At 45.0% G+C, this 27,768-nt stretch overlaps 1 protein-coding gene across 1 annotated transcript in view; it reads left to right on the top strand.

The window, feature by feature from the left end:
• Positions 1 to 27,768, top strand: part of ptprb (protein tyrosine phosphatase receptor type b) — a gene marked incomplete at its 5' end in the record, with an annotated part of 54,977 nt that overhangs the window by 4,777 nt on the left and 22,432 nt on the right. Inside the window, 18 exons of the mRNA XM_079494142.1 lie at positions 1,461 to 1,592; positions 5,177 to 5,332; positions 6,194 to 6,457; positions 7,058 to 7,327; positions 9,672 to 9,788; positions 10,259 to 10,405; positions 11,386 to 11,503; positions 12,128 to 12,273; positions 19,490 to 19,756; positions 20,621 to 20,679; positions 21,965 to 22,169; positions 22,597 to 22,694; positions 23,629 to 23,794; positions 24,047 to 24,177; positions 25,152 to 25,296; positions 26,027 to 26,296; positions 26,603 to 26,769; positions 27,390 to 27,543. Of these exons, the coding sequence (XP_079350268.1) occupies positions 1,461 to 1,592; positions 5,177 to 5,332; positions 6,194 to 6,457; positions 7,058 to 7,327; positions 9,672 to 9,788; positions 10,259 to 10,405; positions 11,386 to 11,503; positions 12,128 to 12,273; positions 19,490 to 19,756; positions 20,621 to 20,679; positions 21,965 to 22,169; positions 22,597 to 22,694; positions 23,629 to 23,794; positions 24,047 to 24,177; positions 25,152 to 25,296; positions 26,027 to 26,296; positions 26,603 to 26,769; positions 27,390 to 27,543 (3,012 nt within the window). The remainder of the gene's footprint in view (positions 1 to 1,460; positions 1,593 to 5,176; positions 5,333 to 6,193; positions 6,458 to 7,057; positions 7,328 to 9,671; positions 9,789 to 10,258; positions 10,406 to 11,385; positions 11,504 to 12,127; positions 12,274 to 19,489; positions 19,757 to 20,620; positions 20,680 to 21,964; positions 22,170 to 22,596; positions 22,695 to 23,628; positions 23,795 to 24,046; positions 24,178 to 25,151; positions 25,297 to 26,026; positions 26,297 to 26,602; positions 26,770 to 27,389; positions 27,544 to 27,768) is intronic.

Below are 27,768 nucleotides of genomic sequence, written 5' to 3'. Positions count from 1 at the left end.
ACAATACAATCTGGCTCCGACATCTCTCTCCACCCTCAGTACCACGCTGACACACACGCACACACACATACATGCAGACGCACACGCACGCACGCACGCACACACACGCACGCACAATTGAGTTTCTCACACAAACTCTTGTTTTGACTAGTACGGGTGGCTGGAATGCTGTGATGTACTTTCACTTGGTCTGCGGCCATTTTGGCAGCCATTTTAAGTGCCGAGGAGGAAGCAGACGTTTTAAAAACACATTTATAATTGCTTGTCTTGTCTCCCTTCCTTCTCCGTCTCTTTCCCCTTGTGTATATGTGTGTGTTTGTTTGTTGTCTCCACCAGGCCGAAGGCATAGGGAGAGAGTATGTTTTACACTCCGTCCGTGTGTCCGTCCGTTCGTCCGTCCGTCCGTGTGTGTGTGCGTGTCCGTCCGTCCGGCCGTCTGTGTACAGTTAATCTCCTGCACCGTTAACCCGGTCGATGCCAAATTTTGCACACACACTCCCTGGATGCCAACGATGAACCTCTGCCCCAATTTTCCAGAACTGCCTGTTATAGCGCCACCAGGAGGCCGACTTTTGAAAAACTATTTTTTATATTACTCTGTCCAAAAATCCCATAAATCCCGTAAATCATTGCACACTATCTCTATAGTCATGTGTTCAAGTCGGATCTGTCCGATATTTCATATTCCATCCTAATTGGCTAACATTGGCTTTCAAAGTTTGTAGGATTGGCCCGTTTTGAACAAAAAGCCTCAAATCATGAACGCAGCGTGCAATTTACGTGAAATCTTTCACAGACTTTCCTACTAGGCTGAGGAATATATCCAACCCTTTTCAGATTGGCCTGTTATAGTGCCACCAACAGGTGGATTTTTGCAAAACACATTTTTGGAACAAAATGCCTCAAATCATCCAATTGCCATCCAAGAAATCGCACCCTTTTCACATTGGCCTATTATAGCGCCACAGCCTGACCTGCCCTGGTGGAGACCTGTGCCCCGAGGGGCACTTTATCTAGTTGTCAATCGTTTCCATCTTTAAAAATGTCCATACATTTAAAAACATATACTGTATATATTTCTTTTTATATCTTTTCTTTAAAAAAATAGCAGAAATAGCAGATCTACAAGCTTACAACACGTCACTTTGTGACATGTTGTAAGCTTGAAGATCAACTATTTCCGCTATTGTACATTTTTTGGAAAGAAAAAAATGTTTAAGTCATTTGTCACATCTGCCCTGTGCAATTTGTGATTACGAATCCTAAAAGGCAAACATACAAACTGTAACGTTCCAAATGTTCAATGCAAAATAAACCACCATTAAAAAAATCGTTAATCGCAATTATTTGACAATTGACAATTAATCGTCAACTTAAATGTGTAATGGTGACAGGCCTATAGTTGTTGTTTTGTTGAAGCAGCATATCTCTCTGTGTCCTCTCCTCCTCCGTCCATCCAGGGCCGTCAGCGGTCAGCAGCTTGGCAGTGACCTCCAGGGCCTACAGAAGCCTGGGGCTTTCCTGGCAGGCTGGCCCAGGGAGGACGGAGCGCTTCAGGCTGCAGCTGTGGGACGACAGCCCTGCACCGCCTGGTATGTCTGTCGTTTAGTTCTTCATTTACGCCCATTGTTGTTATTGACTTTTTCACACACTGAACAAGGTGTGATGATGGTCATCATGACTCATGAGTCCGCTAAAGGTACCAGTGGTTCTCAAAGGTTTTATTTTCAAGGACCACCATAACTCTTGGGGTCCATTTGGTTCCATTTGAACTCTCTCAGAGTTACAGACCTGTTATGGTCATTCAGGGCTATCTATTTATGTGTTTCTGGTAATATTATTGTCCGCTCATTTTGTATGTCAAAACATGGAATTTTGACAAAAATGTCTACCACAAGCCAACCTGGACCTCTGGTCCTCATGGATGGTCATGGATTATTTTATTTACTCGTTAAATCATCACATGGTGGTCCATGGTGTTATGACCCTGGCCTGTGGGTCATAATGTGTGTGTTGCTCAGTCTTTTTCCCTCAGTGTTTGTGTGAATGAGTGAGGAGTGACTGATAGAGGATCAGCTGGGGTGAATGTGTGATCATCACACATTCACAGGGATAGTCAAATCACAACTGCTGCGATTCCATAGGATTTGCACGCAAGGAAGTGATTTCAAAATAGCCTGTAAAACGCTATTTAATGCTCTCAGACTACGAGGTTACACCAGGACATTCCTACGGAAAGCTCACAATACCTTCTTAGAGGTAAGAGTACGGGATCAAGGCCCAAAAATATCCCTAGTAACCAGTTATTCAACACAGAGCAGACTAGCCAACAACAGATTAAAAAGGAATTTTGAGAACCGAACAGATGATCTTCTAAAGGAATATACAATTATATCAGCCTACAGAAAAAACAAAAATCTTAAAGACTATCTGGTACACAGCAAGCTAAAAGGAATCAACACACCAGCACGCCAGAGACCAGAATACTTCAAACCCAAACAAATAGTTAAAAATAGAACTACAAAACGCGTGCTGGAGATTAAACAACAGATAACAGCCAGCACCAGCAACTGTATTCATTTAATCACATGTGAAAAATGTGGCTTACAATATGTCGGAGAAACGAGTAAAACAATAGCTGCAAGGCTGAGACAACACAGATACAATATTAACAATGCAAAAAAGACAACTACAAGGATTGTCCAACATTTCATGGCACATGGCATTGCAGATCTAAAAGTGTCTGGACTTCAACACAATCCCAACTGGACAGTAGGACAAAGACGTTTTAATGAAAGACAGTGGATCAAGAACCTCAACACGGATTTTCCTGGAGGTTTAAACATGCCAAAATATTAGACAAGTTGTTTTGATTTTGTACCAAAACTCCACAGCCACATAGATGCTAAACAAAGCCAACACTCAATGGAAATCAGACTTTGAATAGGGGACACATTAGCACATTCCACATCAACCTGGGACAAGAAGCTAGAGGTGTCACTGACACCAAATGGGCCATTAAGGCTAAATAAATCAAAAATCCTACAACAATAGGGTAAACTTAAACTCAGGGATAAACTGGAGAAAATCTAAGAGTGATTAGATTAGGCTTCCTTCAAGTACATAGCGAATGCACTCATTCCTTGCACTGTACTTACATACACTTACATATGTTGCGACCTTCGGTCGCAACATATGTAAGTACATTGCACTGAAGTCCCCAGGTCTCCCTGTGATGAGTAGTGATTGAGTGTGTGGTTACCAGCTTGTGTGAGTAGACTGAGTGTTGTACTGTATGAGGCTAACTACCAGGTGGACATTGCTGGTGATTGGCTCCTGTGACCACTAGGCTCACCTACTGTATAAAGCTGCCTGTTGTCAGTCCTTCTGATGTCTTCCTTCTAGCCAAGTTCCGTGCACTAGCACTTTGTTCTGTTTTTAGCTTTGTGATAAATGTATTGGGTAATTTTTTGTAATTTTTTGTCATTTGTTTCGTTTGTTTTGTTAGGTGATATATTTGTAATTTTGTATTTTGGTTTCCTTTTGTTTGTTAAGAGTATGAGTTGTGTTCTGTGATCTGGAAACTATGGTCCCCACCCTGAGGGTACTAGTACTGTGCACTGTAATGTGTTTTACTCATAAACTCTTAGGATTTTAACCATGTGTAGCCTGTCTGAATTGGGAACTGGGTAGGAGGGAGTCCATTTTGTTATTGCGACTTAGGATCCCCTAGGCCGGGTCCTAGGCCTAGGCTTAGGATCCCCTAGGCCGGGTCCTAGGCCTAGGCTTAGGATCCCCTAGGCCGGGTCGTAATAATGACTTAGGATCCCCTAGGCCGGGTCGTAATAATGACTTAGGATCCCCTAGGCCGGGTCTTAGGATCCCCTAGGCCGGGTCGTAATAATGCCGACTAAATAATGGACGTTGACATGAAAATATAGTCTCGCGTTGCCAGACCTCTCGCAATTTCCAAATGCTTCCATCATACAGTCTGGAGCAACGGCAGCTCTGATCATGAGTAAAATATAAATGCCTCCGTCATACAGTCTGGAGCAACGGCAGCTCTGATCATGAGTACAATATAAATGCTTCCATCATACAGTCTGGAGCAACGACAGCTCTGATCATGACTACAATATAAATGCCTCCATCATACAGTCTGGAGCAACGGCAGCTCTGATCATGAGTAAAATATAAATGCCTCCATCATACAGTCTGGAGCAACGGCAGCTCTGATCATGAGTACAATATAAATGCTTCCATCATACAGTCTGGAGCAACGGAAGTTCTATCATGAGTAAAATATAAATGCCTCCATCATACAGTCTGGAGCAACGGCAGCTCTGATCATGAGTAAAATATAAATGCCTCCATCATACAGTCTGGAGCAACGGCAGCTCTGATCATGAGTACAATATAAATGCTTCCATCATACAGTCTGGAGCAACGGCAGCTCTGATCATGAGTAAAATATAAATGCCTCCATCATACAGTCTGGAGCAACGGCAGCTCTGATCATGAGTAAAATATAAATGCCTCCGTCATACAGTCTGGAGCAACGGCAGCTCTGATCATGCGTACAATATAAATGCTTCCATCATACAGTCTGGAGCAACGGCAGCTCTGATCATGAGTACAATATAAATGCTTCCATCATACAGTCTGGAGCAACGGCAGCTCTGATCATGAGTACAATATAAATGCTTCCATCATACAGTCTGGAGCAACGGCAGCTCTGATCATGAGTACAATATAAATGCTTCCATCATACAGTCTGGAGCAACGGAAGCTCTGATCATGAGTAAAATATAAATGCTTCCATCATACAGTCAGTCTGGAGCAACGGAAGTTCTATCATGAGTAAAATATAAAGCGAAGACTCCTCCCCACTTCCGTTTTGTCTTTACAGCCCGCAAATTTATCCTAATATAAATGGAAATCATCTAAGCATCTTGTTGCTTAGCAAAAAAGGAAATATAAAAATAAAATGTAAAGATATTTTAAAATATATTTTGGTGAACGGAAATAGCAGCTTCCTTACTCTGATTTCGGGAGGTGTAGTTCCACTCTATCTGGCATTCGGAGATTGTGGAATAGTTGTATATGGCTATGCGAGACTAACATGAAAATGGTTGAAAACCACTGCTTTACACCAGTGTTTAATTTCTGTTTTCAGGCTCCGTGCTGGCAGCACCTCTGAGGAACACGACACTGGAGAGCACGGCCACACAGCACACGCTCAGCGACCTGACACCTGGACGCCTCTACAACCTGACCATGCAGACAGAGGCCGCAGGGCTGCGGAACCAGAGGTCCATACAGGCCAGGACGGGTAGGCTAACACAGAACCGCAGGACCAATAGTGTGTACCAAAATCTCCTGGAGGGGGCATCAACATATGTGTCACGTGGTAGCGGCCGCCATACTTGTTGGCTTGTCTGGTTTGTTTACATTGAGCGACAATCCGGTGTGCTTGTATACGTTCTTTTTTTAAACTGACCTCACAATGGTGCAGACTTGCTCAGTAAATAAGTGCCACAGCAGGTCACGTCGAGGGAATGCGCCATAAAACGGAATTAGATTTTCAGCTTTCCAGCATGGAGACAGATTGACGAGTTTACAAAAAGACGTAGAATGGCTTGGATCTCGGCTGTACGGCGCACGGGTGCAGAGACATAACGGTTCAACAAAGTATCTAAGCACAGCCGTGTTTGTTCACAACATTTCCCTTGTCCTTGTAATGTATTTGGGCCCGACGTTCTTTCTATCCATCCTGGTGTTGGTTCACTATGTGACGAGCTATAACGAGCTCAATATTTACAAAAACATACCACCGTCACTCTATTCTGAGTGATGTGGGCTAGAATTTAAAGCCCACGAGAGGACCGTCCCTAGCTTTTCAGATGCCGCCCCCCTCTTGGTGACGTACACGTTTTCACACGCTATACAGGCCAGGACGGGTAGGCTAACGCAGGGACTCCCTTATTTGCGGAGCCTGGCGCTGATGGGACGCTTGTTTTACAGCGCTCGCTTTAGCTCGCTCTGTGGTGTCTCACGTGACTTAAATTTGCTTGAGACGACGGAGGCCCGTCTAGTCCATAGAGTTATATATAAACTGTATACTATAAACTATATAAACTATATATAAAACTATAAATAATCTGTATCTCTCTCTATTTTTTTATTTATTCAGTCCCTTCTGCTGTGTCCAACATCACCATTGACAACAACGGTAGTCAGGTAAATTTGTTGTTGTCATGGCAACGGCCCGAGGGTGACCTGGACGTGTTCGCCATCGTCCTCTCGGCCAATGGGACGAGTCCAAATGAGATGATCCTCCCTCCAGATGCCACGGAGGCTGTGATGGACAACCTGAGCCCTGGAGTGACCTATCAGATCACTGTTACGTCCAAGAGTGGCGAGCTGACCAACCAATCGGCAGTCACAGCCACGACAGGTGAGATACTGTCACGTCTATGTCCTGTTCTCCCTTTTTTGTTTCTGAAAGGAACTGTTGGAATAACGTGTTCCTTCCACGCACTACGGGGGGGTCAGGTGATACGAAGCGGCCTGTTCACTCCTCGTGCATTGCAGGAAACATGAGCTCAGTTCGGGGCTCTCCCCAGGTTGGCAGAGGGAGAGTAGCAGGATTACAGCTTCTTAGGCAATTGGCACCGGGTGAAAAAAAAACATGGGTTACAAAGATCGTGGGATATGTGTTTCTGTGTAACACAATTTAAAGTAAAGTAAGAAACATTTTCAACACTTGACTGTCTTTCTGTCCAACATGTTTTATTTAAGTGTCATGCCACCTCGTGGCCCATTCCTCATGGGATTATATGACACCTTTTCATACAGTTACAATTATTCAGATATACACGCTGTTTTTCCGTTTATTATTCTGGTTATTAAATGGTTGATTAGTTGTGAATCATTCATATCCATCATATCAGCATAGTTTATATTATTAAACAACTCAACGTCAAAATTAATACCTGGTCAAAAATGTTCCAATGCTTTCAAAATGACCTTTCTCTCTCTCTCTCACCGCGTCCAGTTCCAGCCCCGGCCACCCATCTCTCTCTGACTCAGACCACTTCCAGCGCTCTGAAGTTGATGTGGACGCCCCCCTTGGGTCACTGGGAGAACTACAGAGTGTTTCTCTACTACAATGGCTCCCAGGAGTTATCCAGCGCCACGCTGCACAGAGAGGCAGTGGAACACACGTTCCCCGGGCTGGGTCTAGTTGCTGGGTGGCTGTATACGGCCGTGGTGAGAGTGGAGAGTGGAGGAGAGGCAACCGACACCAGCTGTCACGGTGGAATAGGTGAGCTATCAAAGTCTGCATAAGTTGAAAAATATAGCTGCAAGCAGCGATAAAGCGGGACCAAGATAGAAGAAGAACAATGCGCAATAAGAACAACATGCACAAATGAGACTGACGAGCTGAGTTGTCGGTGCCGGGATTTGAACTCACAACCTTGTGGACCGAAGGCGGGAGCTATACTGACTGAGCTACACAGAGACAATCAATGACTACATTGTAAACTGTAAAACCATTCAGTGATTTGGTAACAAGAAGGTGTGTCCTAATTTTGGGCATGTCTTTCCATTACTACAGTGTGTTTTCACGCACAGTTAAAGTGTGTGTGTGTGTGTGTGTGTGTGTGTGTGTGTGTGTGGCATGCGTGTGCGTGTGCGTGTGTGTGTGTGTGTGTGTGTGTGCGTGTGCGTGTGCGTGTGCGTGCGTGCATGCGTGTGTGCGTGCGTGCGTGGCTGCGTGCGTGACTGCATGCGTGTGTGTGTTAGGCAGACAATCGTTCATAACCATGGATTTGGATTGAAGATCATCTCTTTAGTTTTTGTGGTGTTTAACATAAGGTGGCTATTATCACACCAGTCTTTAAAGTTATTGATCTCACTGATATAGCCCACAGGGCGTTCAACAATATGTACAAATAAGACTGACAAGCTGAGTTGTCAGTAGCTGGATTTGAACACACAACCTTGCGGTCCAAGGGCAAGAGCTCGACTGACTGAGCTACACGGAGACAATCAGTTACTCCATTGTTAACAGGAAAATCATTCAGTGTTAGTTCAGCATAAGTACTCAAACTTTAGTGTGTGTGTGTGTGTGTGTGTGTGTGTGTGCGTGCGCGCGCAATTTTCATTGGCTCATAAAAACTTCATTTTTTCACTTAGAAAAAATGTGCTACGATTATTTGTCCGTATAGGTCCAAAGTTCACGTGTAGAAGTTTTCGTGCATTTTGAGCAAAGATTCTGGGAGGAGTTACATTTGAACTGTTTTTCATATAATTCAAAATGGCGGGTGATCTAAAGGTCAGAGGTCAAAAGTCAGAACACGAAAGTTGTTCGGCATGAGGAGACACATATGTGTATCAAAGTGTCATTGCCAACGGTCAAACAGTTCATGAGATATGCACGTTCAAAGTTTGCAAGTTTGCAAGTTTTGCATCAATTGAGTGCTATAGCGCCACCATTTGGCCAATCATGATGGGCTTCGCATAGTCACCGTTTGGCATGGTCCTCTATCATGTTGACAAGTTTTGCGAAAACCGACTGCACGGTTCACGTAATGGCTGCTAAAAACTCAGCTTCCCATCATTCAGCTGTGCACAGTGTGAAGCTCAACAGCGCCACCTGTTGGTAGTAGTACCCTATACATAACATATATACATGTCAACAAAGTGGCATATTTCTTTTCATACATACATACATACATACATACATACATACATACATAGATACATACGTGCCTGAAATATATGTTTTGAATGGTATTTATTGAAAATAAGTTTAGAAGCAAATTAGTAGTTGTAGATCAACTCATGGGCCTGGATTGGCCTTTGCAGGAGATATTCATACCAATTACTGTGATTTGTGTTTGGTTTGTCCCACCTGTTTAAGACCAGGAATGCTGCAGGTTAGGAGGTTCAGTGTGACTTGAGGCTAGTATAGGGAGACTACAACAGGGGAGAGCTGCGAGCCGGTGCCTCGATGTAGGAGGCAAAGCCTGTAACAGTTTGTTGTGTTCTTAAAAGTTTAGCCAGCAAGTGGTAATTTTGTTTCTCATTTTACCACTTCAAGGTAAATAAAATGCCTAAGACAAATTTGTGGACCGGTCTATTTCCTGGAGCCTCCGACCATCGGCTGGCATTATCACACATTTGCTCGCATAAAAATCAAACTCCCCAAATATACTTTGTTGTGACAAAAATGCCTGTGTGTGGCTTTAATAAGTCGAATGCTGATGTTCTCAGTCGGTGAACATCTAGCAGGTTTTCATGCATGCTCCTCCTCTGTCTGTGTTTTTGTTTTTGTTAATGCTCACAAATCAGTCATTTCACAACCCCAGTAGGTGCAGTGGAGCTCTTCAAACCAGTGGAGCTCCATTGCTAGTTTTCACTCTGCCAGTAAAAGTTGAGTGCTTTCACCATGCATATGGTTGTGATGCTTGTGATGCTGTAATCAGAGGGGGATGACAAAATTAAATTAACTACCTGGTTGGATAGAACAGTTGTCAAACACTTTTCGGACAAATTTCATTGTTCATTTCATTGTCTTGTCAAGGTACAATTGTCTTTGTCTGTGTGCTGACTGCATGTGTTTGTACCTCTCTCTCTCTCTCTCTCTCTCTCTCTCTCCCCAGGCCCTGGCTCGGTATTGGACCTCCACATCCGTCACTCAGACGAGACCTCGCTAAGCGCTATGTGGAGCCACGCCCCTTCCGTTTCAAGAGACAGCTACTTCCTGGAGATTCGCTGCGGTAATAATATTTATTTGATGTGAAAATAACATGATGGCATGACAGGCATCACGGAACCGGGTACAGGCATAAGTTCCGACATGCTAACAGTCCGACAGTCATTCGTCCGACACCCTACCCCAAACCCTAACCTAACCCTAACCGCACACGGGATGCAACGCATGTCAACGGGCGACTTTTTGCATGTCGGACTTTTGGTGTGTCAGATAAGCGTGTGCACCCCCACGGATGGAACCTTAATGTGTGAGGCATCCAGTGGTGGAAAAAGTACCCGCATGTTTTAAAAGTATCAATACTGCAATGTAGAAAGTATCATCAGTAACACCTGTAAAGGAAGTATAAGCGGCCCAGAAGTAGGAAGAGTATATTCGGTGTCCTCCCATGGACTCCCATGGAGCCCATTGTGTGATGGGGTTGAATGACGTCGGCGTCTTTACCTTCTTTTTTTTCATATTCCTTGTGTATGGCAGGTAACGTTACCGTGGCGACCAGGGAGGTGGAGCCTAACATGAGGGAGTGCACGTTCAACGTGCTCACGCCCGGGAGGCTGTACACTATCGCAGTGACGACCAGGATCGGCCCGCTCAACAGCACCGGCTCTGTGGAAGGACGGACAGGTGTGTGTGTGTGTGTGTGTGTGTGTGTGTGTGTGTGTGTGTGTGTGTGTGTGTGTGTGTGTGTGTGTGTGTGTGTGTGTGTGTGTGTGTGTGTGTGTGTGTGTGTGTGTGTGTGTGTGTGTGTGTGTGTGTGTGTGTGTGTGTGTGTGTGTGTGTGTGTGTGTGTGTGTGTGTGTGTGTCACATGGAGTCCAATTTAGATGAGATTACTGCGTTCACTTCAGACTGAGACGAATCTCCTGAAATCAGATTTGAAACCTCTAAATGTGGCTCAAGTCACATTTTGTAAAAATCTGATTCCATGTGACTTGTTTGTGTTTGTTTAAACAAATCGGATTCCAAACTGGATGTGGCACAGATCTGATTCAGGCTGGCTTTGGCTGCCACTGTGTAAATGGGGTCTTAGTGTTGGCTATTCAAAAATAGCAGATATACAAGCTCACAGCACGTCACTTTGTGGCGTGCTTCAAGCTTATACATCTGCTATTAAAAAAAAGTTAAATAAAAATGGAATAATGTTGAAGAATTTTGAATCACGAAAACATTTGTGAACCACTGATTCAGAAGACATGTTGTAGTATTGTCCTCATGTCTGGCTTAAGAAAAGAAAAGTGTTCAGGACGGGAACCCCTTTTGGTGTTTTAAGCATTATGTTATAGGCTACTTTAGCTATTGAAAAATAGCAGTGCCGTGCTACAAGCTTGTAGATCTGCTATTTAAAAATAATTGTGAATATATATATTCTTTTATGTTTTTAACTCAAATCTTTGCTTCTGGGGGGTTTCCTGGAACAACATATTTTCAGATGGGGGTCGGTGGCCAAATACAGATAATTCCCGGGGTCCTTGACATGGAAAAGGTTGATCACCACTGACATAGAAACATTTTTTCAGAAAACTTTTAGGATTTAGAAGACTTTTTTTTTTAGAATCAGCTGTTAAACAAAACGATACCAATCCAAACGGTGTGTGTGTGTTCCAGTTCCCATGGCGATGAGCAGCATCACTCTGACCAACACCACAGTGGACAGCCTGCAGGCGTCATGGCAACGACCTCCTGGTGACCTGGACTCCTACGCCCTGACCTTGACCCACGACAGGTCTGTTTCTGTCTGGACATCTGTTGTACTCACTGTTGATTTTGACAGCAAGTTTTAGTCATAGTCTACTTTTGAATAAAAATCACACCTGTGTGAAGTGAGGGGTGCTAATATATTAAAGTCTAACTCATGTTGATTAGGTGATGTAATGGTGATATAAAACAAACGGTGCAAACACAAACATTAAACGCCATTAACAATAAAGAGACAATATGACGTAATGAGGCACATTATGACGTACATTTTCCCTTCATTGTCATTGCGTTTACAAAACAAACATTGAACTAAAGACAAACATTAAACCTGTGTATAGTCCCCCTCAAAAATGATGCACAGCCTGCGTAGCTAGTTCAGGTAGCGCAGAAAGATATATTAATTCACAGTGAACGTTTTTTAACTGAAATATTTGCTTCTGGGGGGGTCCCTGGAACAACATATTTTCAGATGGGGGTCGGCGGCCAAATACAGATAATTCTAGGGGTCCTTGACATGAATAGTTTGAGAACCACTGACATAGAAACAGGTTTTTCAGAAACTCATGATTTAGAAGACGTGTAGAATCTGGTCTCAGGTCTTATCGGTTAATTTGAGTCATCTTCTTCTTCTTGCCTCCCGTGTGTGCAGTGTTGGGGTCCAGAGCCACAGTGTGGCAGCCAACACCTCCTCTCTCACGCTGCTTGGCCTGACTCCTGGCTCCCTCTACAGGCTGGAGGTCAGTACTGTCAGTGGAGGAGTGAACTCCAAAAGCATCGGCCTGGAGGGACGGACCGGTGAGTGATGGTGACACACGCACGCACACGCACACACACTACATTGGGAGAAAATGTAATAGACTCACTGTGACAATTTACAATTTAGCAGACGCAAGAACAAAACATGGTTATACATCAAATACATACAAATAGTCATCAAGAATCAAACGTACGCGAAGAACCTATAACATCCCAGTGGAATACAGTGGAACAGTGGAATATCTATATAATGAAACTATGCATATACACTATGCAGTGGAATATCTAGATATAATTAAACTATGCATATACACTATAGGATGCTATGTCTAAATAAATTGCTATCTAAATTACATTAAATTACATAAATTGAGCCTTTGCATATTGTACGCCTCTAAGGTCGTCGAGGCTAGTGTTAAGTGCTACGGCAAGTGATACAGGCTAAGATGTCTGAAGTCTGAAGAGGTGCGTTTTCAGACTACAGCGGATGATTGGGAGTGAGGCTACAGTTCTGACTGCAACTTTGCAATATGACATTTTATTGAAGTCATCATACGTTTACACCTGGTGAAAATAATAGGAATTATTGTATCACTAGAGGATCCTAGTGATACATATTGACCTATGTCGCCCTTCTTCTCGATACCTAGGGTGCCAATTCGATATTATATTGCGATTCTGTGATTCAATGATTGTTGCGATTCAATTTTACATTTTTTTTTTAATACTACAACATTTTAAAACAATTATAAACGATATAATCCATGTAAAGTTGAATCATACACTTCAATGCAACCAGATTACATCAGTCAGTCTTTCTGGAATAAAAAAAAAAGAAAAGAAAAAATCTGAACTTTAAAGGCGTAGTGAAACGGAAATGGTGTACATTTTATTTTGAAGTTTCAGACGGTCTCAAGTTGAAACACCGCTATGAAGTTTCTGAACCAATCAGAGCGTCGCATCCCTTCAGGGGATGGGACGGTAGCTAGGGACGGGTAGCTATCATAGAGTATATAAAAGGATAGAGACTGAACTTGCGCGAAGCTCCGCCCCCCCAGCTATTCATGTCAGTGGAAGTTGCTCAGTGGCGTTTTGAAGCACCCGGAAGACTGCCGGAAGTACCGTCTCAGAACGTCTACTTCCGCATTTGACCACCAAATTTTGGTGGTCAAATGCAGAAGTGCAACCGAGCGCTCAATGTTAAAGCCCAGCTGCACGGGGTTTCCCGGTCATGAATCAATCTTGAATCCACGGGTCCGCCTGTAGTCCCTCCTCCTACCACTAGGGCCCAGAGCTTCAACGTTGAATAGCCTCACTGGCCCCATGGTAGCTATGCTACGCAGGACAGCGTGTGGATGTTTGTTTACAAATCAGATAGTCGGCCAGCTTTACCAGTTTACTCTTAATGTGGCTTATTTCTACCCTATAATGTTTTCAGATACATTTTTTAGCGTGATGATTAAGTTGAAACCGAGTAATACACTCTCTGGATGTTATCTTGAATGGGAATTAAAACGGAAGATTTCTGTAATCAGTAGCAGCTGTGCAGCCTGTGCTGGACGGATGCGGAGATATGGGGAATTAAACTGGTGAGCTTAATTTTTATTGGCTTTTATCGATGTGGGCCTCGACACGTCATCACGCAGCACGTTTTCGTTTTCAGGAAGTAATAAAACACAAAAATGAGAATTTTCCCATTTTTTTGGCATCCATTGTTAGGTATGCCCATATGATGACCACGGATATGGTCTAAAAGTGTGAAAAACTTATTTTTCATTTCACTACACCTTTACAATCGATTTTAAATATTGTGGCATTTACAAATCACGATATTTGAGTGAATTGATTTTTTTGCCCACCCCTAATAGAGATGTGATCAGGCGTGGCCTTAATTGATCAATAAATATCAGGCAATGTTTTTCCTTTTATTCAGTATAGACGGGTATGCGCATGCATAAAGTGAATGGCAAATCGAGTGGCAAAGTGAGTGACAAAAGTGAATTTAATGTTGTTTAGAGTAGATTTCTCAGTAGGCGTTCCCGCAGAACTTCCGGGTATGATGATGATGATGTCATGTGCATACCCTCTATAGATAATATAATGTTTCATAGTGGAACATGGTTTATAGTCAAAGACCATGTGTAAAATATCCTAGACCCCCCCCCCCACCCAATTAGGCTTCCTATTTATTCATGCACAAAGCTTATTATCACAAAGGGTTAGGCTTCGTGCCCACACCCTGTGAGGGATGTGACCTCAACACACATTCCTTCACATCTATTGTAACTTAGCACAATGAGTGGCAGCTTGAGCCTCACTACTGTGTTCCCAGGAAGGCCTACTCAATACACCTTCATTTACTGTAAGTTAACGTACCTCTGAGAGTGTGCAAATCCATTTGGTTCCCTTTGTACACTGTACAGCTCAACGGAGACACTGGGTCAACTCAACGGAGCAAGATCGTAACCCTAGAACACTAACCACGGGTGATTTTCACCCGGACAATTATATTGTTGTAATTTTCATAATGTTGCTGATGTCTGAGGTGGGTGGGTCTTTCAATACCTTCATGATGCTCAGTGACATCATAGAAGGTAGGTTTGTTTCCCTGCGCACATCGCTGTTTTTTGCTACAGGCAGGTGTTCGGGTGAATTTCACCTGTTTATAAAATATATCATATTTTCGTTTTTTTTGGTGAAAAGTCTTGATGAAATATTAAAGAAGAGTACCTCAAGTTGCCATGTATTGCTGTACTTCAATATATTTTTATGAGAAATATTTTTTATGGAATATATTACATTACAGTTAAGTTTAGTGTGTAGAACAGCATGGTCAGCGTATGGAGCTCCAACCTTCCCCGTCAAATCAAACTCAGCTTCTTTTATGCAACGGTAGAGTCTGTTCTCCTATACGGCAGTGAATGCTGGACCCTGACGTAGGGATGCGCGATTAATCTGTAGCATAATCGGAATAGGCCATATCGGCCATAAAAATGCCATATCGGTATCGTCTCAAAATAATACAGATTATTTAATTGGTTTTCACCAGCAAAAATGTTTTTAAATGAAACATTTAAAAAATCAACAATGAGTTCAATATGAATCAAAAGTGTCTAGTACCTCTAGTCTAGATCTAACAACAGCCAAATCAAATATGATGCAAAATCTTAAGTAAAAATAAATGTTCCTACATTTAATGTGTGTACTCTCATTCAGTTGTGAAAACAGACCCTTGGAAAAGAGTATAGGCTATTATATATTATATATTATTAAATAAAATAAAATCTGAAATTGTGTGGAAAATTATTTGAACATTTCTGAAATTGTAGGAAAGAAAAAGATCACACCCGTGTGAAGTGAGGGGCGCTCCTATATTATCATACATACATCATCACAAAAGGCGTTCTCAATTTTCTCAATTTTACTTTTTATCCTCAAGTCCAATCCGGCCAATCACTTCTGTCCTCACTTTTTATCATCAGCCAATCAAATCATCGCTATGGGGTACACACCCACACACAAAGCTGAGCATAGGAGGGGCTTGTGCCCCTAAAAAAGAAAAAGAAAAAAAGAAAAAAGATTTATTCACAACCAGCAAAAACACAAAACGGCTGCAATCACACACATGCATATATGTGATCTGTGTCTAATAAATTATCATCAAAACAGCAGAAAAATCTCCCCAGAGCCCACACACGCATACTGTAAGTATTCTATGGAGAGGGCCACTATATTTCCATGTACACTCACTCCAGAGGGCCACATTGCATATTAGCCTAATGTCGTAGACTAATAGCAAAGGATAGCTGATCTACAAGCTCAAAACATTTTGAATTGGAATCCTGAAAAGTTATTGTTTCATTTAATTTCAAATGCAAAGTAATAGAACTGTTAACTTTATGAACTAAATACGAAATACATTGGACATGAGAAAGACAATAACATTTTAATTAAGCTACTTATTGAAGTACTGAAGTAATTCATTAAAGTGGGTCATGTTTGCATGTTTGGAATTGTAACAGCTGAAATCAGTAACATATCAGTATTCTGAATCTGATATTATCTTAATGCGGGGGCCGCATTAAGATAATGGTGGGGGCCGCATGTGGCCCTTGGGCCGCCAGTTGCCCATATCCTATTAGGGTCAAAATCCCCCCCCAGCACCACACACACACACACACACAGCCCACATACAGCCCACACACACACACACACACACACACACACACACACACACACACACACACACACACACACACACACACACACACACACACAGCCCACATACAGCCCACACACACACATACTGTAGGTACTCTATCCCATCCCCAGGAGGGGAAACGGTACAGATCAGAGATACTGTAACCTACATTGTATGAACACAAGTGAACAAGCAGAGGAAACTGTCCGTGTTGGACGACGAGGCGGCTGGTCCGTCTCTTGGGAAAACTTGACCGCAGCTGAACTTTTGGTCAGCATCAGCTATTATATAGAAGTATATCTATCTGACCAGCTGACCTTTTGGTCAGCATCAGCTATTATATAGAAGTATATCTATCTGACCAGCTGACCTTTTGGTCAGCATCAGCTATAGCAGTATTAGTATATCTATCTGACCAGCTGACCTTTTGGTCAGCATCAGCTATAGCAGTATATCTATCTGACCAGCTGACCTTTTGGTCAGCATCAGCTATAGCAGTATATCTATCTGACCAGCTGACCTTTTGGTCAGCATCAGCTATAGCAGTATATCTATCTGACCAGCTGACCTTTTGGTCAGCATCAGCTATAGCAGTATATCTATCTGACCAGCTGACCTTTTGGTCAGCATCAGCTATAGCAGTATATCTATCTGACCAGCTGACCTTTTGGTCAGCATCAGCTATAGCAGTATATCTATCTGACCAGCTGACCTTTTGGTCAGCATCAGCTATAGCAGTATATCTATCTGACCAGCTGACCTTTTGGTCAGCATCAGCTATAGCAGTATATCTATCTGACCAGCTGACCTTTTTGGTCAGCATCAGCTAGCAGTATATCCACTCACTTTTTATCCTCAATGTGTACTTTGCTCAGCCAATCAAATCGTCGCTATGGGGTGAACAGCCAATCAAATCATCGTGTTTGTGTTCACACAAACAGACAAAGCTGGGCTTGCGTAAAAAAAAAACGGCTAATCAACATCTAGGCTAAGAATAGACGTTGACAAAACATTTACTTTTAGACCAGTTATAACTAAGTAGGGATGGAGCTCGAAACCTGATATAATTTTTTTTTAACAAGCTTATTGAGTACGTCGGTACTCAATAAGCGTCGGACGGCGGCGTCATGTTTAAACAATCAAGACAGGAGGCGAACAATAAATAAATCTAATCACTCACGTTGGCACAAACATGTCGGTCTATAAGTGTATTGATACCTGCCAACCAGCGCTGCTCGCGTAAACAATATTACGCTTTTTAAGTGACGGTACACACATTAACCAGTAAGGTTAACACAGTTAACCCATTTTGGGAGGGAACCCCTTTCGGTGTTTCAAGCATTCTGTTATACTTTAGCTATTGAAAAATAGCAGATCTACAAGCTCATAGCGCGCCACCGAGTGGCGTGCTATGAACTTGTAGGTCTGCTATTTTTGAAAAATCGTAAAAATGCGGCACAACTCTTTGAATAGGTATATATTCTTTCAGAGCGAACGTTTTTTTCATTTCCACGTCAGGCCTAAATGGGTTAACTAGTTTCTTCAATATTATTTTCCAAATGTAAAAAGTTAAATTGCCTTCCGTCTGTTAGAAAAGTACTGTATGTGAAGGCCCTAGTAAAAGATACTGTTCAGAATGTTCTCCCGTCTTTACACAAAATACTAGAACCTGCTCCACGGTGGGCTCAATAAGAACCGGGCTCGATAAGGCGCTCGTTATCAATCAAAATTAACGAGCTCCACCCCTATAGCCTGGTGGTTTAAACCCATTCAGACCTGTCGAAATAAAATAAAAAAACGTTTCTAAATCATGACAATTTTCGGAAAGATTTGAGGCACATTTTAACGTTTTTTCAAAAATAGCAGACCTACAAGTTCATAGCGCGCCACTCGGTGGTGCGCTATGAGCTTGTAGATCTGCTATTTTTCAATAGCTACATTACAACATAATGTTTAAAACACCAAAAGGGGTTCCCACCCAAAATGGGTTAAATAGCCGTTTAGCCGTTCAGGTTTACGTCTAATAGTCCCAAATATGATCAGCAGGCCAGATCCCTAAAGCACGTTCTCACATGTGTGTTCCGTGTCCTGACACGTGATGTATGGCCACGTGAATGCATGCTTCGGTACAGTATGTTGTCGCCTTAATTGTGTAGAAGCACGTTTGATTGACACGTGTGCGAGGCAATGTAAGGAGGGAGGGCGGGGTAACGGAGAGGTGTGTGTTCCCGAGGTCCATGTTTATCTGATAGACGTAGAACAATAACACGGAGCTCTGTGTTCTGAATGCCAACACCAGGCTTGGAATGTCCCACAAAACAAAAGAACGTCCCAAAGCTTCCTTCAAAGACTTCCTCTTTGTGTACGCACGCACTCACACACACACACACGCACGCACACACACACACACACACACAAGCGCGCGCGTCTTCCTGTCCGGAAGAAGTCGCAATGTTCCCACAGAATGTTCTGGCTATTTTCAGGACCAATTGAGGTTAGAACGGTCCACGAGAGTGTGTATACAGTATAACGTTAAGGAAAACAAAGAATAACACACACACACACAGACAGACACACACACACACACACACACACACACACACACACACACACACACACACACACACACACACACACACACAACCTGCTATTGACTTATTCAGAGGTCGTGTTGCAATAATATCAGATATCAGGTTTTGGCGTGTATTTTCTACTTTTCCATCTTCATTTGATTAAGATTATGACAACATCAAAACAAACCAAATGCCCTATAGCTGTCTTATCCTCTTACTTCCTTGTCTCTACTGTTAGACAGGTGATAGGTTCTTGGTTTACTTATGAACCTTGATGACTATGTCTATGCATTTGATATAATCATGTGTTGTTCTCGCTTACTGTAAGTTGCTCAACGCCTAAATTGTACTTTCTCATTCACTTTCCAAATGCTCTCTCGTTCCCCTTTCTCCCCCCTCTCCCTCTTTCTCTCTCTCTCTCTCCATCTCTCTGCTGTCGATGGTCCCACTGCCTCCCCTCCACCCCCCCCCCCCCTTCCAGTTCCGGCGGCGGTCTCCGATGTGACGGTGGCCAACGGCGGCCGGTCGGACGCGCTGCACGCATCGTGGCGGCCGGCCCGCGGCTCGGCGGACAGCTACCTGGTGCGCCTGGTGGACGGGACTCGAACCGTGCACGCGCTGGCCGTGTCCCAGTCCTCCTCGCCGGAGTGCTCGTTCAGCTCGCTGGTGGCCGGGCGCCTGTACGCCGTCGTCATAGTGACGCGCAGCGGAGGCCTGGAGAACTCCACCGCAGTGCACGCCAGAACACGTAAGATATGATTTCTTTACATATAGTGGCGGAAAACTATACATTTACTTAAGTACTGTACTAAAGTACATTTTTGAGGTATACTGGACACAGTGGATGTGCATGTGTTTGGTCCAACATACTAACAGTCCGACAGTCATGAGTCCGACAGCCTATACCCAAAACCCAAACCTAAGCCAACCACGGATTAGTTTTAACCTGCCGCGCTTGTCGTGAGCCACATGTTAGTTTTAACCTGCCACTGGTTAGTTTTAACCTGCCACATGTTAGTTTTAACCTGCCACGGGACCCATTTGTGGGTCATGGACCAATTTGTATAGGTCACGACTCTATATGTTATTCATTATTACTTTAGTGTTATCAACACTACGGCAAGTCAGCTGGGACACTACCGCTGTGGAGGTCATGCAGAGTATATATCTCACAAAATGCATAAAAGATGCACTTTGGAGCGAATCTTATCTGGCAATAGAGGGTATGCGTGTGACATCATCATCATACCCGGAAATTATGCGGGAATGCCTACTGAGTGGCAAAAAACTACTTTCTGTCCTTAACAGCCCATACATCCAAACAGAAAAGTCCTATTTGATTGCATTAAATGACTTTAAACAACATTAAATTAACTGTCACTCACTTTGCCACTCAATTTGCCACTCGATCTGCCACTCATTGTATGTATGCGCATACCCTCTATATTGTCCCGTTTGCTCAATAGTTTAAATCATTTAGCTGGGGACCACCTGGAACCTCCTCAAGGACCACGGGTGGTTTATGTACAGTATTTAGTTGAATCTGTGTGATGTGTTCTGTTGCCTGTGCCTTTATTTATCTGTATTAATCTGTGTGATCTGTGTCTTCCAGAGCCTGCCAGCGTCCAGAACCCCACAGCAGTGCATTCTGCTAGAGATGACTTCCTAAAGGTACGGGACCGTTCTGTTACTCCATCTATCACTCAATGGATCTCTGACATTTATCCCTTCTTTACTAGAGACAAACTGTAAGAGAGTGGCACAGGAGAGACAATCTGTATGAGAGGGAGACAGTGTAGGAGAGGGAGACAGCAGGACAGCTGAGAGGGACACAGTGTAGGAGAGACAGACAGCAGGACAGCTGAGAGGGAGACAGTGTAGGAGAGACAGACAGCAGGACAGCTGAGAGGGAGACAGTGTAGGAGAGACAGACAGCAGGACAGCTGAGAGGGAGACAGTGTAGGAGAGACAGACAGCAGGACAGCTGAGAGGGAGACAGTGTAGGAGAGACAGACAGCAGGACAGCTGAGAGGGAGACAGTGTAGGAGAGACAGACGGCAGGACAGCTGAGAGGGAGACAGCGTAGGAGAGACAGACGGCAGGACAGCTGAGAGGGAGACAGTGTAGGAGAGACAGACAGCAGGACAGCTGAGAGGGAGACAGTGTAGGAGAGACAGACGGCAGGACAGCTGAGAGGGAGACAGTGTAGGAGAGACAGACAGCAGGACAGCTGAGAGGGAGACAGTGTAGGGGAGACAGACGGCAGGACAGCTGAGAGGGAGACAGTGTAGGAGAGACAGACAGCAGGACAGCTGAGAGGGAGACAGTGTAGGAGAGACAGACAGCAGGACAGCTGAGAGGGAGACAGTGTAGGAGAGACAGACAGCAGGACAGCTGAGAGGGAGACAGTGTAGGAGAGACAGACAGCAGGACAGCTGAGAGGGAGACATTGTAGGAGAGACAGACGGCAGGACAGCTGAGAGGGAGACAGTGTAGGAGAGACAGACAGCAGGACAGCTGAGAGGGAGACAGTGTTTTTGGGAATATGTCCTCGTGGTATATCGTCCCAGGGGTACACGGGGTGGCAGTTGCTCAGTGACCGTCAGGAGGTGCCGCTTGAGAACTGCAAGGTTCCCGGTTCGATCCCGGGCTCCCCCAGAGTTAGTGTCGAAGTGTCCTTGAGCAAGACACCGATTTGCTCCCGATGAGCAGGTTGGTTGCCTTGCATTGTACATTTAACTGGAACAACATATTTTCAGATGGGGGTCGGCGGCCAAATACATGAAATGAAATGCATGAAATGGTGGCCTTGACATGAAATAGTTTGAGGACCACTGATATAGAAACATGGGTCACGATTTAGAAGACATTTTGTAGAATCTGGTCTCAGTTTCTCAACGGGTTTAGTACACCCTGTGAGCACTAGCTGTACTTTTTTCCCCACCACTGGTCTCAGGTGTACTGGCGTCACGCGCCAGGCGACCTGCAGCGTTACGTGGTTGTGATCAGCTACAACCACAGCATCCTCCAGAACCACACAGTCTCCAAAGGGAACAACGAGTGTGTGTTCTCCTCGCTGGTCCCCGGGCGCCTCTACACCGTCACCGTGGAAACCTGGAGCGGGGACCTGGTCAGCAGCCTCTCCACCGACGGACGAACCTGTGAGTTGAATTAGAACAGGGGTGGGCAACTTTGACGATAGAGAGGGCCATTATATTTCCATACTCACTCCAGAGGGGCCACATTGCATGCATATCGTAGCAAAAATAGCCGATCTACAAGTTCAAAACGCGTCTTCATCCAAAAGAATCCACTTTCCGTCGGCGTAAGCATTAGGGGTAGAATATTTTTTGAGAGTAGTAGATTAATTTTTATAGTTTTTTTCACGGAACCAGAGGCTCGGCCCGAATAATTAGCATACATTTGTGGACTCGCCCCGGGTTGGGTAGGGTCCCGTTCGGGCAGAATTTGAGAGCGTCGTTTAGGCAGAATTTGAGAACGTCTGCTACTTCTTCATGTATTTATTTGAGTGGTTGAGGTTATGTATGTTGATCATAATAATTATTGTCTTGTTGTGTCTTACTGCAGTCCCAGCAGCTGTCTCCAACCTGTTGATTGGCAACGCTGCAACAGTCGATCTGACTGTCAACTGGAGCCCCGCCCCTGGAGACGTGGACCACTACGAGGTGCGTGTGTATGTCAGTGTGTGTGTGTGTGTGTGTGTGTGTGTGTGTGTGTGTGTGTGTGTGTGTGTGTGTGTGTGTGTGTGTGTGTGTGTGTGTGTGTGTGTGTGTGTGTGTGTGTGTGTGTGTGTGTGTGTGTGTGTGTGTGTGTGTGTGTGAGAGTGAGAAAGAGAGAGTTTGTATTAAAACTAGGGTAAGTGAGTTTCTTTGGTTAAAATCGGTGTTAAATATATTTATTTCTACTCTCTACTATTTAGACAGTACTTGGTTTAGACTAGTCATTGGTTAGACCAGTCATTAGTCCTACAACTACAACCTATCTCAAACCCTCACCCTAACCTTAACCCATGTCTAACCAATGACTAGTCTAAACTAATTATGCACCCCATAGTACTCATTGCTGTAGAGGGGTTTGTTCAGTAACAGGATTCTCCATCTCTCTCCAGCTCTTCATTATGGCATCGTAATTATGCCTGATTTTACACTTGGTTGCACTCTGAAAATAGCAGATCTACAAGCTCACAACGTGGCACGCTGCGGCTCGTTGTGAGCTTGTAGATCGGCTATTCTCAGAGCGCAACCAAGCATAAAATGACTTGTCTTTTAGTTCTACTGGATCTCTTCTCCACTAGTCCCAACAACATTTTTGTCTAGTTTTTTATTTGTTGACGAAGTAGCCTATATTTAGTTTGAGTCATCGTAGCTTAGTTTTTATTCGTCAGTGAAAAAAGGTGTGTGTGATTGGATGAGTGGATGTGGACGTGGAGTTGAGGCGGCCCAATGGACGGCCGCCAGCAACTGCACTGCAGATAGTTTCCTAACAGAAGTTGCTTTGCGCATGTCTGTGACAGGCGCAACAGGCGCAACAGGCGCAACGCTCATTTGGTCCAAAGTGCTTTAAATTATGTTCAACCGTTTTGTCCTTCTCTCCCTTCAGGTCACGCTCCTGTTCAACGACACACAGGTGTTTCCTCCGGTAACCCTGGGCAACGAGGTGAGGCAGCACCGGCTGACCTCTCTGACCCCTGGGAGACTCTACAAGATCGTAGTCTCCACGTTCAGCGGACCGTACCAGAGGGCCCAGTTCATCGAGGGACGCACAGGTAGGAACTCTACCTCCACCAGAGGGCACGGGGTCTCCTCCCAGTGGGAAGTGCCTCGAGGACCTCCCTAGGGAGACGCTCGAGAGGCATCCTAACCAGATGCCTGAACCACCTAAGCTGGCTACTTTCCAAGCGAAGATATAGATATAAAGGGCTCAACATGGCTGACCACTTCAAAATGTAATGTAGTCACTGTTTTCTCTGTCACCTCATCTGGTTTAAGCCCCCCTCTCTCTCATCTCCTCCATGCAGTCCCCAGCGCAGTGAGGAACCTTCACCTGTCTCCTCGGCCAGGGCTGAGTGACTCGTCGGGGGGCTTGGGGGTAACGTGGACCCGCGGCGATGGAGACCTGGACATGTACACCGTGTCTCTGTCTAACACGGTGAGCTGCTACGTTTTTCTCGTATTTGGCACTCTGAGCCTTGGAAGAAAAAGACGGAAAATCTTGTACTTGGCACCCAAATAGGTTAATTGAGTTGTTGGATATACAGTACAGGTGAACATTACGGTATATTATTATTATTATTTTCCTGTGTCCCATCATGCCTGGTGTCCCTGAGGACGGTGTGGTCACATGTCTCCTCTCTATGTCCCATGTGGTGTCCCTGAGGACGGTGTGGTCACATGTCTCCTCTCTATGTCCCATGTGGTGTCCCTGAGGACGGTGTGGTCACATGTCTCCTCTCTATGTCCCATGTGGTGTCCCTGAGGACGGTGTGGTCACATGTCTCCTCTCTATATCCCATGTGGTGTCCCTGAGGACGGTGTGGTCACATGTCTCCTCTCTATGTCCCATGTGGTGTCCCTGAGGACAGTGTGGTCACATGTCTCCTCTCTATGTCCCATGTGGTGTCCCTGAGGACGGTGTGGTCACATGTCTCCTCTCTATGTCCCATGTGGTGTCCCTGGGGACGGTGTGGTCACATGTCTCCTCTCTATGTCCCATGTGGTGTCCCTGAGGACGGTGTGGTCACATGTCTCCTCTCTATGTCCCATGTGGTGTCCCTGAGGACGGTGTGGTCACATGTCTCCTCTCTATGTCCCATGTGGTGTCCCTGAGGACGGTGTGGTCACATGTCTCCTCTCTATGTCCCATGTGGTGTCCCTGAGGACGGTGTGGTCACATGTATCCTCTCTATGTCCCATGTGGTGTCCCTGGGGACGGTGTGGTCACATGTCTCCTCTCTATGTCCCATGTGGTGTCCCTGAGGACGGTGTGGTCACATGTCTCCTCTCTATGTCCCATGTGGTGTCCCTAGTGGGGACGGTGTGGTCACATGTCTCCTCTCTATGTCCCATGTGGTGTCCCTGAGGACGGTGTGGTCACATGTCTCCTCTCTGTCTGTGTCCCATCAGGACGGTATTGTCGAGACCCGGCCCGTTCCCAAACACGTCTCCTCGCTGGACTTCCTGGATCTGACCCCGGGCCGCGCCTACGCCATCACCGTCCAATCACTGAGCGGAAAGCTGACCAATGACAACACTGCTGCCGGCAGGACAGGTGGGAGATCCGAGTAATCCGCTATAACAAAAGAAAACTAGAAAGATGCAATCCTGCAGATTACAAATAAATGCAAAAATACACCGGATTTAATTTTCATCCATAGTCACCACACAAAACATAAAAACGAAATAGGCAGACATTGGAAATTTGGACTACATTACAAATGGGAAAGAAAGCATAAAAACATACAAGAACAATGTACAAAGGTACTATAAGTGCATCTATATGGTTTTCAGCGTTTTTATAGGGCAATACAGATTTGTAATTAAGTAACTTGTGTACATTGGTTCTCAAAAATAGCAGATCTTCAAGGCCAAGGCCAGAAAAATCTTGAAAGTGTGTTTTAACTCAAATCTTCTCGTCTGGGGGTCCCTGGCCAAAAGAAAAGGGGGGTCCGCGGCCTGCCGCCACATATATCAGTTTGGAGGTCCTTGACATGACAAAGTTTGAGAACTACTGAAATTAATGGGTTAATTTATTTGTGTGTGTGTGTGTGTGTGTGTGTGTGTGTGTGTGTGTGTGTGTGTGTGTGTGTGTGTGTGTGTGTGTGTGTGTGTGTGTGTGTGTGTGTGTGTGTGTGTGTGTGTGTGTGTGTGTGTGTGTGTGTGTGTGTGTGTGTGTGTGTGTGTGTGTGTGTGTGTGTGTGTGTGTGTGTGTGTGTGTGTGTGTGTGTGTGCTCGCGTGCGTGCGTGCGTGCGTGCGCCTGTGTGTGTGCGTATCCCTCCAGCCCCAGCCAGGGTCACGGCCCTCCAGGCCGACAACGAGCACACCACGCACAGCCTCACCGTCACCTGGGAGACTCCGGTGGGCGTGTATGACGGCTACTGCCTGCAGCTATTGGACGAGGCGGGCGTGCTCCTGGCCAATCGCTCGCTGGCACCGGGCACCCGCCGGGAGCTGCTGGACGGCCTGACGGCGGGGAACTGGTACCGGGTTGGACTGACCACGCTCAGCGCCGGCGTCCAATCACAGGAGGCCCTGGCCGAGGGTCAGACACGTAAGACAAGAACTGTACAATTTAGGCATTTAGCAGACGCCAGAGTGATTTACAGTAAACAAGAACAATACATAATACATTAACTACATCAAATACATAAGTCATTAAGAATCATACGTTAGCTAAGAACCTAACTAACCGTGGAATATCTATATAATGAATCTATGCATACCGTATACACTATAGAGTGTGGTGCGGGTGTTGCTGAAAATGACAGATCTACAAGCTCACAACATGCCGCTTCTCTCTCTCCCTCTCTCTCCCTCTCTCTCTCTCTCTCTCTGTGTCTCTATGTCTCTCTCCCAGGTCCCACAGCGGTCAGTGGTCTAGCGGTCAGTTGGGTCAATGTGTCATGCGTGTCGTTCTCCTGGCGACCGTCCGAGGGCTATGTGGAGGTTCTGGACCTGTCACTCTACCGGGTCGCCACGGCGACGGCCAATCAGCAGCAGGAGGACTGGAGGGAGCATCACAAGGTGGGCGGAGCTCCATGTTGACTTGGTCGACTCTAAAACTATGACGAAAAATGTCCGCCGGCTTAGATTAGCTATGATGACTAAAACTATGACTAAATATATTGACAATTTCGTCAACAAATAAAACTAGATAGAAATGTTAGGGAGGGACTATAGAAGAGATCATTTTATGTTTGGTTATGCTCGGGTGTTACACTCTAAAAATAGCAGATCTACAAGCTGACAACGCGCCATGTTGTGACGCGTTGTCAGCTTATAGATCGGCTATTTTCAGTGTGCAACCGAGTGTAAAATCAGGCATTGCGACGCTATCAGGGCACCGCCAAAACACATTTTAGTCGACTAAAATCTTATGATATTTAGTCGACTAAAACTTTTCAGACAATAATATTATGACTAAAGCTGAATTAAGTTTTATTCAAAAGACTAAACAAAACTAAACAAAAACATGCCGCGAAAATCACCACTGGTGTGTGTGTTGCGTGCCGTGTGTGTGTGCCTGCACATGTGCGTGCATGCGTGTCTGTGTGCGTGTGTGCATGTGTGCGTGCAGCGCTGTGCGTTCTGTGTTCTAACCTTGGTGTGTGTGTGTGTGTGTGTCCGTGTGTGTGGGTGTGCAGCCTCCCGGCGTGCTGGTGGACATGCGTCGGGTCAGTCCAGATACTGACCACTGTGCGTTCTGTGAAGGCCTGCAGCCTGGCGCCCTCTTCAGACTGGAGGTGGTCAGCTGGAGCAGAGGCATGTCCAGCGACTCCGCCCTGCTGGCCAGAACCGGTAAGTTCACCCACGGTGGTGGGGGAAAAAAAGTACTGAATTTTATTTTAATTAACACATTCCCTGTGGATCAAGCTATTCCCGACTTTTTCATACGTTTCATAACTTTTAAGACATACGGGGTTTCCGTCGGACATCCGTGACACGACACACGTTTGGATCATGTGACCGTGAAAAAGAAATCACACCCGTGTGGTGCATCTCCCCTCTCCCCCTACCTCTCTC

The sequence above is a fragment of the Electrona antarctica genome, assembly GCF_951216825.1.
Source record: "Electrona antarctica genome assembly, chromosome: 23".
NCBI classification, from domain to species: Eukaryota; Metazoa; Chordata; class Actinopteri; order Myctophiformes; family Myctophidae; genus Electrona; species Electrona antarctica.
Note: the sequence above shows the minus strand (reverse complement) of the source record. Positions and strands in the feature narration are given on the sequence as shown.